Source organism: Asterias rubens, chromosome 20 (assembly GCF_902459465.1).
Source record: "Asterias rubens chromosome 20, eAstRub1.3, whole genome shotgun sequence".
NCBI lineage: Eukaryota > Metazoa > Echinodermata > Asteroidea > Forcipulatida > Asteriidae > Asterias > Asterias rubens.
Window position 1 is genome coordinate 10,379,037 of NC_047081.1, and position 16,833 is coordinate 10,395,869.

The 16,833-nt window shown below is 38.8% G+C and overlaps 1 protein-coding gene across 5 annotated transcripts in view; it reads left to right on the top strand.

Moving 5' to 3' along the window:
* The window catches only part of LOC117303998 (maternal embryonic leucine zipper kinase-like), a 54,797-nt gene extending 42,211 nt beyond the window's left edge, over positions 1-12,586 (top strand). For 4 of the 5 annotated variants that reach the window (XM_033788473.1, XM_033788472.1, XM_033788471.1 and 1 more), the window contains exons 8-15: positions 674-841; positions 1,216-1,314; positions 2,764-2,850; positions 6,194-6,298; positions 6,855-7,372; positions 8,881-9,073; positions 11,408-11,514; positions 12,146-12,586. In XM_033788473.1, the coding sequence (XP_033644364.1) occupies positions 674-841; positions 1,216-1,314; positions 2,764-2,850; positions 6,194-6,298; positions 6,855-7,372; positions 8,881-9,073; positions 11,408-11,514; positions 12,146-12,323 (1,455 nt within the window). In that variant the 3' untranslated portion in view covers positions 12,324-12,586. The remainder of the gene's footprint in view (positions 1-673; positions 842-1,215; positions 1,315-2,763; positions 2,851-6,193; positions 6,299-6,854; positions 7,373-8,880; positions 9,074-11,407; positions 11,515-12,145) is intronic. The other variant, XM_033788475.1, reaches the window with a different exon arrangement.
* The last annotated feature ends 4,247 nt before the right edge of the window (positions 12,587-16,833 follow it).

The window sequence follows — 16,833 nt, forward strand, 5'->3', positions numbered from 1 at the left end:
TCATTTTATGCCTGATCACGCTTCACTTCACAAAATCGATCAGTCGTGGCTGCTGGCGCTAGGTGTTTGGTTACAGTGGAGACACCTTGGTTGAACACTGTCGTGAACACGCCGCCGCTGTGCGGATGCCATTCTGTGCATACATTCAGGACGGGAAGAAAATACCAATGTGCAGTTAAAGGCGCTGTACACGTTTGGTAATTACTTAAATCATGGAGGTTTCTACCTCCATGCTTAAATGGATGTGACATATCTTGGAGGTAGAAAATGGCAGTTAGAAAGTTTGGATTTCATTCTGTTTTTAAGAGAGATGCATTTTTTTTCTTTTTCATAAAGCTATCCCTGATTCAGTCAACAAGTTTTGTTTTCAATTGATTTTTAATTAAAATGTAAACCTGTCAAAAACAAAAATGATGAATTCAAATTGTTTGTTGACATCAGGTTGAGTAAACTCAAACTGACTGAGTATGTGTGGCAAAGTGCCCCTAGTGGCAGTTGATTTGGGTAGACAGCCCAAACTAGTCAAGTGTAGCCCTCACTTTCCACTTCAAACTGAGGGCTACAATTTAACCAATTGAAATTGGTTAAATTGTAATGACACATGGTTTTAAAAGTGATGGTTGTTGACCTTCATTTTGATAGTATACTAGATTTTTCCCCTCCTCATTTTCAGGCGGATATATGGAGCATGGGGGTTCTCCTGTATGCCCTCCTCTGTGGCTTTCTTCCCTTTGATGATGATCATGTTGCTACACTGTACAAGAAAATCTTAAAGGGGGAGTACGAGGAACCAAGATGGCTGTCGGATAGCAGCTGTGATCTTCTCAAGCATATGTTACAGGTGGGCAATTCAGGGATGTGATTTCTCTGTTTTAAATCGGAAAACCTTTTTTTTTTAATCCCCCCCCCCCCCCAGAAAAAAAAAGACCCAAAACACCTATCCCTTTTGTACATTGTATGTCAGCCGTTCTACTCAATAAAATATTCCTACTTTTTCCCCAAGGACCAAGTATCATAACTGGAATTTTACAATGAGTAATACATTTAGCATCCTGTCTTAAGATTTCACTCACCCATGACCTAGCTAAAACTTGTAATCAAACTTTCATGACTGCTAACAATGAGCTGTTTTTAAACTTGGTTCATTTTGCTCGGGATCTAGAAGACTTTCTTAGTGTGTAAGTTACTGATTTGATTGATGCTATTTGTCTCCAGGTAAACCCAAAGAAAAGAATAAGAATGGACAATCTCTTACACCATTCCTGGATCAAGAAGGGGCACTGTGGCACAGTTGATTGGCATTCCAAGTGTGAGGTAAGAGTAAAGGTCAGAATATATTATTATTAAAGGGAAAGTACACTATTGGTAATTACTTAAAACAAATATTAACTTAAAAACTGACTTGGTAACAAGCATTGGAGAGCTGTTGATCGTATAAAACATTGTGAGAAACGGCTCCCTCTGAAGTAGCATAGATTTTGAAATAGAGATAATTTCTCACTAAAATAATAATCTCATCTGAAAGCACACAAATTCGTACAACAAGAGTGTTTTTTCTTTCATCATTTTCTCCCAACTCTGATGACCAATTGAGCTCAAACTTTCACAGGTTTGTTCTTTTATGCATATGTTGAGATACACCAAGTTAGAACACTGTTCTTTGACAATAATTACCAATAGTGTACCTTCCCTTCAACCCTTTGGTGCAGAGATTAATTTAAAAAAGAAAAAGAAAACCGTTTTTTTTTCCTGAAAATCTTTTAATATCACCCCTGTTGACCATCACACCAAACGAAAGCTCAACAATCGCTCTAAACAACCGAATGAGAGCGATATAGGACTGTTGATAAAAGTCCAATTTGACGTGTTTTGGGTGGTCACTAGCGACCATCTTGTGCACCAAAGGGAATAAAAGAGTACGGGATGAGGTCTTAAACAGCCATTTAAAAATACGGTAAGTCTTGAAGAAAAATTTCAACGGATCGAAGTGAGAATATAAGTAAAGACATTTGGGAATTTTTTTAATGCGCACAGTTCCCATTAGGACAAGTTGACCTTAGATTCAAGGTCTGATTGTTGAATTACTGGCATACTTGCCGCAGTGTCTGTCACTCAGAGACGGGAGTCAACATGTGGCGACAGTGTGCGGCATTTTGGTCTGGATTTATTAAACGGCGGACAAGCGATGGTTTACAATTTGATCAAATCGATTGGTGTCGGCAAGGGCTCAAAGGAAGAGGGATGGTAAGACAGTACCATACCTGCCATGACTGTTAAGATTGAACTCGACTGAGATATTTGAAAGGAATGTTTTGATTATTAAAGGTTTGGGTGGAGAGGTTTTTAGTTGAAACCTCTTCTTGATTAGTTTCCTTTCCAAGAAAAGGTCCTTTTTATTTGTTTATTTTTTTTTTTTTTAATGATGGCAATGCTTACCTCACCACTCCACACAGGTTAAACTTTCCAAAAGCTCTACAAATGACATGTTTAAATTTTGGAAAAATTTGTAATGTTTCCCCTTCACTGCCCACTTCACATTGGTCTCTGTATAATTAATTGAACAAACTTGCCCTGTGTGACTTTGCCTCAAGAGTTAATAAAAGCAAGCACCTTTAATACATTTTTTTATATTTCGAGAAAGACTCGTAATGTCAGGCCATTAGCAATTTTTTGCATTTTTTGCAGTGGTCTTTTCGGTTGGTAGGCAGTTTGCAACAGCTAATTCTGTTTTCAAATGTTGTACATGTATATTTGTAACTTCAGAAGCACGACGTTAACATTGAGTGCATTGAAGAGATGGCGGAGTACTACTGCAAGACCAAAGATGACATGATTAGTATCGTTGAACAGGTAATATCTTGTTTTCAAATTATGACAAAATGTGAGTTAAATCTTCAGCGATATGTTGAAATATTTCTTTGGAATGAGAGCATGATAAACATGAGCGTCATGTACAAATTGTAATGGAGTTTCAAAGTTGCATGTAAACTTCCGTTTTGAAGAATTGGTTGATTTGCCTTCATTTGTAATTTCTGTTTCAACCACACAAAGAGGGCAGGGCCCAATTTCATGGCTCTGCTTACCGTAAGCACAGAATCGGCGCTTACGGAAGCAGGGAATTCTGTGCTTACGGCAAGATATTTCACGGGTTAGCAGCGAATTTTGGCTTCTGTGCGTGCGTACTCCGCGTTACTAGGCATTCTACACTTACAAGGCTAGCGCAGAAATTCTGCACTTGCGCTTCATGTAAGCGGGGAATTGTGATCGTAAGCGCAGAATTCGGCGGTAAGCAGAGCCATGAAATTGGGCCCATTTGGTGTCCTTAATTGTTCTCTTGGTTTCTTTTTGCAAGTGGTAGTGTCCCAAAACATGTATTCCGAAAATATAATCTCGTCAGGGTGGAAGTGCAAATTGGCAGATCCCTGGTGTTAACTGGTGAAAACATTACTTGGCCAGTTACCTTGTTTTTATAGAGCATCGTAAAAAATTATCCACAGGGATTTAATGGATGCCATATTTTCTTTGCAATTCTGGCAATATTATCTTAGGCGTCTTGTCTTTATTGATCTAAAATCAAGCTCAATATTTTAAGAAAATATTTCATTCCTGGTTCGTAGGCCGTGTAGAGTTTGGATATTTTTTATTTTGGTGTGGCCCGATTGCCTGCGAGGAATAAACCTTATTTCCGAACATTTCTTCAACCGGTACCCCGTTTTGGTCGCTTGAATTTGATCAGCAACATTAAACAAGCGATGTGATTAATGGGCCCGGACAGATTACTCAGCTGGTGACCGGGGGGCTCAATTAACCTATTACATTACCAGGGTACGGAGCGGGAAGATTTTTTTGCGGCTCGGCTGGCCTGACGGTTGTTTAGCTTGATTGAATCAGTAGCTTGCGCAGTGACTCGTCGGAGCTGTGTGTGCGCAAGAGGAAGATGGGCTGAAAAAAGTCAAATTTAATTGTCAACAAGAACCTCGGTAGGTGTGAGGAAAACGGGTGGGAATCAACATATTCTCGGCCGTGGGTATGTAGTGAGAAAAAATTGTGAAGCGTGAATAAGAGAAGTGGTTATTAAATTAACGCGTCTGGTGGAGGAAGATGTCTCTCTGTATTTTGGGAATTAAGTTAAAGGCGAAAAACACGGCTGTTGAGTGACGAATGCGGAAACACGTTTGTTTTCAGTTTGGCATAATGAATAAAACCTGAAAAAATGTTTGTTTTCAATTTGGCATAATTATGAATTAATTGGAGTGATAAACTCAGTTGCAAAGAGCGGAGTTAATTTCTGTTAGTAATTTTTTTTAAAGATGAAGTATTAGAAATTGACGGAAGAAGAGTTGTGGCAAGCTGGTGGAATTGTTTTATTAACAAATGTTTTAATAGCAAAAATTGCGTGTACTTTGCAGTAACAAAGTCAAAACATCTACAATGTCTTGTGTTAAAAATTTTGCCGGAAGACAATTTGTGGTAAAAAAAATCCATTAATTTTTTGTACATTGGGAAAATTGCTTTTATACTACAGTAACAAAGTCAAAACATCTTGTCATTCAGCCAGCTCATCAAAATGTTTCTGCAGTGGAAAATTTCAGCAGAAACCCAGCTGGTTCAAAAGATTTCTATCCGGATTATGTATCCTAAAGGAATTAATTGACAGGCAGAGCCGAAATAATCCTGGCTCCATAGGCAGCTGGTTTTACATCAAGCCATAGATGTTGATCCAAAGCTAAGCACCTGCCAATATGAATTTGTTTTTTTTATAAAGACGGAGATGGTTGTATTCGACTCTGATTATTCGATCCACCTGCTGCATTGATGATAAAATACCAGGCAAAAGTTAAATGTTAGTTGATATAAAGCATGTAACAACATCCTTAAAGATGCTCTTATTTTCAATATGGATGTTAACATCCGTCCAGCCCCATTTCTTTTATTAAGGATGGGATTTGTTAAGTTCTGAAATCCAGCTGATGTGAGACTGAAGTCCACAGCGTTTCTGAAACTGGATTATATGCATTTATGCATGGTATTACAGAAATGGATGAATCGGTGATAATGTGCCATTACAAAACTCTGCATCTGGAGTGTTTGGTCAATATGCATGAGCAGCGGGTACGTCTTGTACTTGTCTTTAATGTATACTGCAAGAGCTGTGAAGGTGCCCATTAAAGTGAGGCTGTTGCTTTTATTGCCAGCGGAAAGAGTGCAACAGACGTCGCTTGCCGCCACTTGTAATCAATTCAGTTGTAAAACATTTGTACGTTTCTTTTATAAAGCAGGCATGAAACATTTGATTTCTCCCCTCATATCATGTTTTCAGTTTCATAAAAAAATAAAAATTGGTAACTTACGCAGTTTCTTCACCACCCCCCCCCCCAGCCTTTTGGCGGTTGCATGTCCAAATGTAATGGAATACTGCTCTCTTAAGATATTTACAAATCAATAAGTTGATTGAAGTAAAACATATTGCACCCAAAACACTGTGATGGATAATAACCTTGTCAATCAACTGTAATTCTATAACCAAGTTTATAAAACGCTGTCATGCCTGCCCTTTAAGCAGCAAGTTGTGCTGTGTTTAGCTTTCCAAAAAAGGAGCAAGTGGCGTCAAGTCCGTCTCTAGTGCAGATCCCCCTAGGCAGACAAACTAAACTCGCTAGCGTGCTTGTATTTTAAGTGCTAGCATTTAGAGTACATCACCACAGACTAGGTTGATCAGAAGCTGGCTTGAATGTTGTGTAGTTTTACTGGACCTGGGACAGTTTGCCCCGGAGTCTTAAAATATCTACAAGACTCCGCTGACAACCTGAAAGGGCTCCACAAGCCATTTTGATGTATGGTTGTCGCATCGATGCTGCACTAGTTGGTTTGGGTAACATTGTCTGTACTCACCCAATCCAAACAGTGCACTCTTAGGCCGAGTCTGAAACAACGACTTCGGCTAGAGCTCGGGCTGGTTCCGTGCGTCTGCCTATACGTCAACACTGGCAGACGCCCTGATCTAGCCGTAGCTGTAGCCAAAGTTGTCGTTTTTACACGGCCTTAGAGGTGTCCATCATACTTTAAAAAGGGTAATGCCAATATCGTCGTCGTAATAATTTTGCGGTGTTTTTTGTTATTGTTGTAAAAAAATCCCTGAATATTTTGTTTTCATTTTGGTTTTGCTTTGCTTGCATTTAACTATTTGTTGCAGTGGCACTACGATGAAGTCACAGCTGTTTACTTTTTACTTCTCAACAACCACGTTAGAGGGTGTAAGATCAAGCTCCCTCCGAGGACTAGACCCCTTGGGGAAAAGGTAAAAAAATCACCCCTCGGGAATTTAGAAATAAATGTTGGTGAGAAGAAAGGATTGGCAAGGATGTGTCATATAGGATATACGCCTCTCTTAATATTTATGCATGAGTAGTACCAAGTAGTTTTAAAAACTAAGAGGGATAGTGTATTGCTCTTGGTAAGAATTTGAGCTTTATAGAAAAAGAAAAAAAAGTTTAGGTATTAAAGTGGATGATACTCCGTTCCACACGTCATCGATAGAACACCAGTCAAAAATAAGGTACATAAAAATGGCTTAAAAGGTAATTGATGTTGTCAGACACAGCTGATGTGAAATTGCATGGCAAGTTGAAATTTAAAGCAAAAGCATTTTGATTAAGCCCAACAGCATGATTTCCTGTGTTTATAAATGCCATGGCAACTGTCGAATGGCTGTCTATTGATATTGATGTACCCCAGCTTCAACCTTTCATGTACCATTGTATCTTCCTCCAACCCGCCCTACCCACATAACAGTTAAACTTTTAATACTTCATGTTTGTTTTATAATTGTTCCCTCCTCATGGTACCCACCATAGGTTCACCATGCAAATTTAACGACGAACCATCACCACCACCACCCTGCCCACCTTGAACTCCCGACAAGCTCCCCGTACGGATTTTCCTCAATGGAGGACGGACTTGAGAATATCGAGGCTTACAGCTACTCGTCTTCAAGGCAAGATCGCCGGCACTCTGCAGACTGCACCCATTCAATAAAAACAGCACACATGAAGAACGTGTACCAGGGAACGTACGTGACGCCTTATAATCCGGAGCAAGGGAGTTTGAGACAACAGTACAACTCCGGTAAGGAGAACCTCTATGACTTTGATGACTTTGTCAAGCCATCCGGTTTGCCCTTAAAGACTCCCATACGGAACAGAAGTAAGAGTGACGCTAAGGAAAGTGCTAGGAAGAGAGCAGCACAGAAATCCCCGATGAAGACTCCTGTAGTGCCAACGTTATCGCTGCCGGTACCGGTTGTGTCGTCAGCAAAGTCAATGGATAATAATTTGCACTTGCTACATATTGATCCCCTTAGTCCGGATAAGAGGTGAGTTAAAAAGTAGGACAGTTCTTTTCAGAACTGAGCAGTCTCCCGAATTCCGAAAATCTACTCCGCGGTAAAGCAAGACAAGTTCTCAGAAGCATGTAGTCTACCTGGCAAATAGATACACACATGGTGTTACCGCAAACCAAATATATATTGTTACCTCACCATGCAATGCCTCAAATCCTCCATATACACTGTAAGAGGTGAGTGACCAATGTCCAAATTGTCCTCTGGGTCTCCACACTGGAAGATGGAGGGCAACTTTTTTATGTAGTTTTGTTTCTTTCTTTTTTCGGGGGGAGGGAGGGGGTTGGCTGAAAATGGGTAAGTTCTACAGGCAATTTGTCTCATGATTATCATTATCACACTGAAAGAAGGAGGGCAATTTTTCAATGTGGTTTTGTTTCTTTTTAATTCGGGAGAGGGAGGGAAATTTTTTCCCAGAATTATCAAAGATGGCCTCCTGTTCAGGCATTCATAACAATTGAACTTTCTTTTGATATGAGGAAAAAAAAAAAAAAAATGCATGACAAACTAGACAGGCATCTTTAAGCTAAACTGCACTTCTCATCAGACATTAATGCATTTAAGGAAATGTGTTATCTTCAATCTGCAGACGCCAATAATATAAGTAATTTTTCACCATGGTTTTTAAAATATTCACCAGGAGGCATGTTCAACACCAAGTAAACAAGTACGATCACATCGAAGTTGTATAATCCATGCTGGTGTACGTCCATTTCACTCCCCCCCCCCCCCTTCCAGCAATCATGTACCTCCTTCTCAACCATGAAATTACATTTGATATGGATTTCCCTCAAGGCCAGTGCATACCTCACTCAGACGTGAAGTGAATTGTGACATAACACATGCATTAGAGGGGTTTAAACCAATGTCAACTTGGAGGTGGTTGCAAATTTACAGTTGGTAGAATTCGGCTCTGCATTCGGGATTTGGCGTCTAGGGAATGAAGAATATTGACATAGAACATGCATTGTAGAGGGTTTAAACCACTGTCAACTTTGAGATGGTCACATGTATATAGTTTGCCAAACTCGGTTCTGCCGTCAGTATGGCGCAGAAGGTGTTGAGAAGCTGTCAAAATGCAAAGCCTTGACAAATGTTGATAATCTTTAAACAAGGAAGTTTCTGCTTTTAATCAAAATCCTTCAGCAAAATCTCAACGCCTACATAAGTCCTCCCCAGACAGATTGTTTTGCCTGACCTCTCATCCCACTCACGCTGTTGCGGTTGGTAAAGAGAGAATACCGAAACAAATTCTCATGTATAGATCACATCTCTGTGCGAGTATCAATTTAGATCGAATATTCCTAAAGCTTTAGTGAAAGCATTGCCTCCAACTGGATAAACTCTAGTCGCTCAGGATTAGGCTACCTACGACCGACGTAGTCTAAAGCCACTGTTTTGTTTTTGACGGGGAGAATCAATGGCATTTGACATTTGGGAAGTTTTAAATTGTAATTGTTCTGTATATTTTTTTTTTTCAGAGCGGTGTCCATGGAGGATTCATTAGACATTGATCCTGAAGGTATTCAGAGAAACCATCTTCGCAAGTCCAGTCTCGGCGGCTCTGCTAAGAAGATCTTCGGCAGTTTTGAGAAGGGGCTGGATAAGGTCAAAGACTTCTTGACACCAAGGAAGTGGTCTATCCCTAGCCATGATGAACCAAGGAAAGTCAAGGTAAAGGTCATTTGCATGAATTCATTGCTTTTCTAAAAGCGAATTGTTTTGTCATAAAAGCAAGGAGACCCAGTGGCTCTACTGGGGGGCAGAGCTGACATTTTGTCTGAAGAGGTGGTTCTGTGACATAAAAACATTAGAGTTCTAGCAAACTAGCCTCCACAAATTGATTACCAAAAGCAAAAGTACCTTAAAAGTACCTTGTCAAAATAGGCATGCCGTAAACAAAGCCTAAAGCCTGGTTCATACCGGATTTTGACGTCACATGGCTGTTTTCGCAGCGAATGTTTCACAGGAGCACAAGTAAACTGATGTGAATTATTCGTTGCGAATTTGTGACGTCAAATGGAAGGGGCCCATTGGCTCTACTAAGAGGCAGGGCTGACCTTTTTTTTGAAGAGGTGGTTCTAGGGCACAACAACGCTAACATTCTAGCACCTCCACTCAAAGCCAAACAGATTCCCCTCCCCCTCCAAATTATCTTCCAGGGGATACTGTTTTGAGACAATTGTCTCAAGTGATCCATATATTGAATCTCTTGGCACAGTTTTGGAAGTCAACAACTCTTCAAAAGTAATTTGGCACCCTTTCCCATCCTCTCAAAAAGTACAACTAATGAATATTTCATGGTTTCTATGAGACGTTCGTTTTCATCGACCAATTTAACCCAGGGCTACTACGTACATCGTCATCATCTTGTGGATGGCACACAGTGGAAATATACCGCCTTATGGAACACTATCATCTTGGTGGCAAATCTTAAAGACGTCTTAGCTTTATTATCTATATTCTTCCCTTTGAGATGTGATTGATTACGTAAATCTTTGATCGTGTTGACTAAAAAAGATTTCAAACCCGTGAGGCTTTTTCAATTTGGCACTTAAACATTCGGTATAATCCTCAAATTAAGATGGTTTAATTACTTTTAGAGAGACGGAATAACTCCAATGACAAATAAAACTAAACAAATTAAGAACAGTGTACTCCAGAGAGAAGGAATCTTCTACGATAAGACAGTTTAAGTGTAAAGCTGTTTATCTGGGCATCCATTTTCTTGTTTTAGTCATCTTTATTATGTTCCTGAAACACACAGTAATGACACTGGTAACATCTGAAGGGGCCCGACTCTTTCCCCTTGTGCCCTCATTTTTTGTCTGGAGAACACACATACCGAGTGGAAATTACTGTACCACAGGGTTTGTTGGTAATAAAGATTAAGTACACAAGCGGAAGTCCAAAAGGTTCTTTTGCTTTTTATGATGACTTACTGTTGGATATATTTTTTGCACTCCAAATGTCAAATATACCGGTACACTTACTAGTGGAAGAAAGGTACTTAAAGACACTAGACACTATTGGTAATTGTGAAAGACCAGTCTTCTCACTTCGTGTATCTCAACATATGCATAAAATAATAAACCTGTGAAAATTTGAGCTCAATTGGATGTGAAGTTGCGAGATAATAATGAAAGAAAAAACACCCTTGTCACATGAAGTTGTGTGCTTTCAGATGCTTGATTTCAAGACCTCAAAATCTAATTTGGAGGTCTCGAAATCAAATTCGTGGAAATTTACTTCTTTCTCTAAACCTACGTTTCTTCAGAGGGAGCCGTTTCTCACAATATCTTATACTATCAACAGCTCTCCATTACTCGTTACCAACTGGCAAGTAAGTTTTTATGCTAAATTTTGAGTAATTACCAATAGTGTCCACTGCCTTTAATGTGTTTTCATCAGTGATACTTGCACACTTGACTTATCTCTAATCCTTTAACTAGGATTAGTGGGTGGCACCTTAATACAGATTAACCTGATTTCTGAAGAAAACTCTCTAAAGTGGGTGGTTCAGAGGTTTAAGGCTGAAGGGATTAATTCTGGAACATAATCAGTAATATGAGATCATTTTACGATGGTATTATTGTGGAAGATAGAGGGCGCTATGTGTCTTTTCCCTTGTGAAAATATTCAAATTAAAGGGATGGACCAGAACATGTGTCCCAATGTAAAGGCAAATGGGTAAAGGATCCTGACACTGTAGTTTTTTTATATTTCTGTTGGATTTCATGACTTGAAAAATAACACTCAAGGCGTGATACCACACAGGCAAATTGCCTCCATGCGCATGGTCATTGCCTTGGTGCCTTTGGTCATCGCTCGGTGCCCCATGAAGTGTTTCAGGAACAATTTACATTTTCCTCAGGGATGATAAAGTTCAGACTTTTAACTGATTTCAGACTATTTCTTGTCTGCCTTTTTTGTTCTCCCCAATTATCTCCAGATCACAGTCAAGTTTTTTTGCTTTAATAATGGTGTTCTACCTCTCTTTTTTCACAGGCGTTGTATAACGTTTCAACGACATCAACACTACCTGCCGACAAAGTCATAGAGATCATGTATGAAGCAGTGTGCAAAAGTGAAATCACTGTCTGTAAGCAAAAAGGGTAAGGACTCCCCGTGCATTTCTTAGATTAAAAAAAAAAAAATTATTTAATGAGATTTCCCCCAACTCACAAGGCTGGACAGCCACTTCACAGTGACGGCACCACATAACTGATTGGGGCTATCGACCCAAATCAACTACCACCAGGACCAGGGACATGTTGCCCACTCCTGGGCTGAAACAGGGTTACCCCTTCACAGTCTGTAAGGATGTTGACATGGTATCATCCACTAGTAGCCTGGTCGAGCAGAATGCACTACCTTCCCAACTATTCAGGAAGCAACTATGGTTGAATGCCTTGCTCAAGGGCACAAGTGTCATGACCGACAAGGGGTGAAGGAAAAGGGGTAAAGGATAAGGGGTGAAATCCTCGTCCAAGCTACACCGGCAACTATCATGGCAATTATATCAATCTCAAACTACTTATCTATCTGTTTGATGGTTACAGGTTCAAATTACATTGCATCAAGCATTTTTCCATATTCACAAACTGACCTCCAACACCTCTCTCAAACTACTTGTCTATCTCTTTGATGGTGACAGGTTCACATTACATTTTATAAAACATTTTTCCCCCTACACTTGCTGGACCTCTATTTAAAACTACTTGTCTATCTCTTTGATGGTTACAGGTTCACGTTACGCTGCAAAAAGCAAGACTTCAAAGGACGAACCACACTCTCGTTTGATTTGGAGATCTGTCGCTTACCCAACATGGACCTTATCGGAATCAGAAGACAGAGACTCAAGGGGGACACCTGGGAGTTCAAGAGAGTCTCGCAAAAAATCATGGACTTAGCCAAACTTTAGATCCTTTTTAACCAAATCTAATTTTTTTAACCTAAATTTTATTTAATTTTTTTAATTTTAATAAAACGGATTTAAGAGTCCACCGAGATAAGTGTTCCCAGTAATCATGCACAACAGTAATGTATTGTATGTTCATTGACAATTTTGCAAAATTTCTCAATATTTAAAGAGAGGGTACACTATAAAAAGTGATTAGTAAGAAGCACTGCAGCTGTTAAAAATTTAACATGTCGAGAAACGATTCCCTTCATTCAAAGGTATGTGGTGTTTTTTTTTAGAGAAAGTGATTCTGCATGGAAACGTTTTTCAGATTGTGTGTTCCAATGGGAGACTTTGGAACGCTAGGTGGCAGCAGACTTACCTGGTAAATTTCCATTGTTTACGTAGTTCTAAGCATGGCACATTATCGAGAACAATGGATTTACCGGGTGAGTCTGCTGCCACCAAGCGTCTCAAAAGTCTCCCATTACAGAGTATTCTTCCTGCATGGGGATGAACCGCTGGCGCCAGATATTCTGCAATATATCAAAAACGATGCTACCTTTTAGATTTGTTGTTTGTAAAAGTTGATCGATGACTATACGCACAACAGATGTACAAAAATTCACATAAGGTTAGATTTTGCGGCTGAACAAAAATTGTTGCATTCTTTTGGTTCATTTAAAAACAATCTGCTTTGGTTGTATATATTTTTTGAGGAGCACAAAACATTGCAAGCTTGCATTCTGAATTTGTTTTCTTTTCCAAAGTTAAAGTTAAGAAGCATTCAAAGCATTCAATTATTTATATTATTTCAAAACTTTGGTTCACAAATTTCCCTGAATATCTTAAAGAGAATTTGACCAAAGACTAAGAGATTTAAACTAATCTTGCACACTTCATAGATAAATATATAATGGAGCGTTGAGTTCGGCATGCTTTCAATTTTTGTGGGGGATTTTAAATTTATTTCTGCTATGAATTTTTAAATATTCGTTAGATGATTTGTATGTGGTTTTAAATGTAAATGCAACAAAAAATAGCCATTCTAGCTGCTTGATCTTATAACATTTATATTACTTTTTGAAAGTACTACCTTTTTTCACTTCTGTCTGATATTTTTCAACATTTTAATTATCTTTATTTGTTAGACGCTAAAAACACATGTTCTCCATCTGGTATGAGGCTATTTATAAGCAAAACTTGTATAAAAAGCACTAACTGTGTTTAAAAAATTATGATCCAATTTCATGGTCATGTAACTATGGAGATATAGCTCTCAAAGAAATGGCACCATGAAGTGATATCTGGAAGAATTGAGGGAACAGGTTTTTTTTTTTTTTTTTTTAAAGTCCACTCAAATTAATATCCAAAATCTCTTCATTTTATCAAAATTCTATATTGAAATAAGTAGTACATGAACATCTGAAATCCTGTCATTCATATTTCAACTGGATATCAATTCAACTTGGGATTGTTTCTCAACAGTGAAGACGGGATTAGTTCTGGATGTTGTTTTTAACAATCAGGTACTTCCCGTAAACCAGTCCTCAGTTAGGATTTTGTGAAATCAATTTCATTTAAAAAACTTAAGGCTAGTCCTAAGTTAGGATGAGTAACTAACTCGAGAGAAGACTAGTCTTCACCACCCCAGGTCTACCGGCCATATTTTTACCGTTTCATTGTCCATTAAGCATCGGTTTTGTTCTTCTTCTTTTTTTCTACATCTATTTACATTGTATAGATTTTTATTTAAGTCATGCTTTGGGGAATGTTGTTGACGTCATTTTGGATGCATTTTGAGATAGTACACTGAATCTTTGCACTTCCTCATTGAAACACCTATGCGGACACAGCACACGACTGTAGCAGTGTGAATCTTTTATAACACTGCACCAAGTTTGAAATCCGCGCAATCAATGCAATAACCCTTTCTTTTGTTGATAAACAAACCGCCTTGGTTGGCATGGTCGGCCGAATGTTAGTAAAACACTAAATCTTAAAAACATGTTTTAACCAAATTCAGCATTTTCTGCAAATTTTCAATTAAATAAAATACCTCTCACAATTATTTGTTTTGGTGTTAACAAAATCAACAAATTTGGTTACATTGTTACAAAAAATAGCGATCTTTTCTTAATTTGCACTTACGGCTTTCCATAGTTTTCCAATCTGGCTTGGCAAAAACTCGGGCTGTGACGTTGCAAAAGAAAGGTCTATAACCCTCAGACAGTGAGCGGTAGTATTTGGTCATATGGGCCCAATTTCATAGCGCTGCTTAACGGTAAGCACAATTTTCGTGCTTACTGTAACAGAAAAAATTTGCTACGGTGTAAGTGTTTTTCACAGGTTAGGAAGAAAATTAGGCGGCCATCTTGCACGTTCACCATGGATTTGCGTAGCTACATCATTCCCTAGAAGACGATCAGAGCATACTGATCGAAACGTCGAGTTAAACCAACGGTTCTTTTCAGAACCACCCCAACTCATTTAGAGATAGTCATTACATGGTGTTACTGCAAACTCTTCTATATCTTATTTCCACCATGCAAAGTTTCAAATCCTACATAGCTACATCATTAATTTTCATACAGTAAGCACTGGAAGGTTAGCATGCCTCTTTGTGTGCTTGCGGTTAGCATTCACTTTGAAATGGAAATCGCACCGTAAGCACAATTTCGGCCGTTAAAGCCATTGGACCCTTTCGGTACAGAAAAAAAAAAAAAAGTTCATAGATTTACAAATAATTTACAGGGTTTACAGAAGGTAATGGTGAAAGACTTCTCTTGAAATATTAGTCCATGAAATGCTTTACTTTTTGAGAAAACGATAAAACAATATGGATTCTCGTTAGCAAGAATTACGGATTTGTTATAAACACATGTCATGACACGGCGAAACGCACGAAAACAGGAGTGGGTTTTCCCGTTATTTTCTCCCGACTCTGATGTCCGATTGAGCCTAAATTTCCACAGGATTGTTATTTTATATATAAGTTGTGATACATGAAGTGTGGGACTTGGACAATACTGTTTACCGAAAGTGTATAATGGCTTTAAGCAGCTCTGTGAAATTGGGCCCTGGTGTGCTAAGAGTGTATACAACTATTAATCTATGCAAATTATGTAAAAAATTAACTCCATGTCTTTTTGTATTGACCGAAACTATTGCCTGATTACAAGGAAGGACTGTTTCTTACAGACGGAGACAGAGGAACCATCTTTCCATCTTGAAGACATTCTTGACAAGTTTCTATAAAAATCTACTGTGAATGTTTACTACATTGGGTGCATTCGATTAACTTCCCCGGGTCGACCCGGTCTGCCCCGGTACGCTCGAATAGCTTTGACGGCATTCCAGGGGCTCACCCTGGTCAGCCCCAAGTGCCCAGCTTGTGGAACGGGTCACTTTGGGCCGGCCCGAGGTGCATGATGTCACCACGAGAGGGTGAGTGTGATTGTTCGATTAGCTCTTGTCAGGGGCTTACCTGGGCAAGTGAGAACCGCGGGGTCGACACTGGGAAGCTAATAATCGAATGCACCCATTGTAAGGCCCCCACTGTTTTTATAGTCTTAACTTGCATTGTAGTAGGAAATTCTCACACAGTAATTTCTATAGTTGTTATTTCTCACTATGTACTTTGTCTTTGTACTGAATATACATGTATGTCTATAGTATAGTACTTAAGCCCAACTTTTATCACACCTTATAGTGGCAGTTAAACAGCATCTTCATTTAAGAGAATTATATCTACCCATAGTGCCCTATCATAGAGCTTAAGGAGTAAGGGTTTTAAGAGCCTGTGTCTTCAGACAATGTTCCACCCAAGTGGTTGATGTTATTTGGACCCACCCCAATTAGCCATTTTGAGGTATGGCGGACGTGATTAGGAGTGTACTGTTTGGTTTGGGTGTATACACACAAATTTACCCAAACCTTATAGTGTTGTGTCCGCCATATCTCAAAAGGCTTAAAGCTCTTCTTGAGCTATTGCAGACACTACATGTATATGAGTGCACTGTTTGGTGACATACAGATTTACCCACACTAGCAGTGCCATAGTTGTGTATCCCTTTGTACAAATACATCACCAATTGACTTTCAAACATTCAGGGACTTTGTGTTCTTCATAGTAATTATCCTTCATGGTATCAATATATATATATTGCTTTCAAAATTTCACAACTTTCTTCAATAAGGGGGAGGACACGATCTTACACATTTTCTTGTTGATGTACAAACTCATAGAATTTTAGAAAGAATATACAGAGGTAATCAAAACTTGTTGTATCTGGTTCACTTCGATATACATGTATCCAAGGATTGTCAGACTCTATTTATAGCCTCAAATTCAGTCTCTGTCTTCAAAGTATTAGGACATATCTTGATCTTTTTCTCGAGGTTGTCTCTTAAAAGAGAAATCAGTGTATAGTACATTTTTATTTGATAACATTTTAAATTAACTGTTATTAACAATCAATTTTTAGGTGGGATGACATTTTTAAAGACAACTAAATCATTACAAAATGTG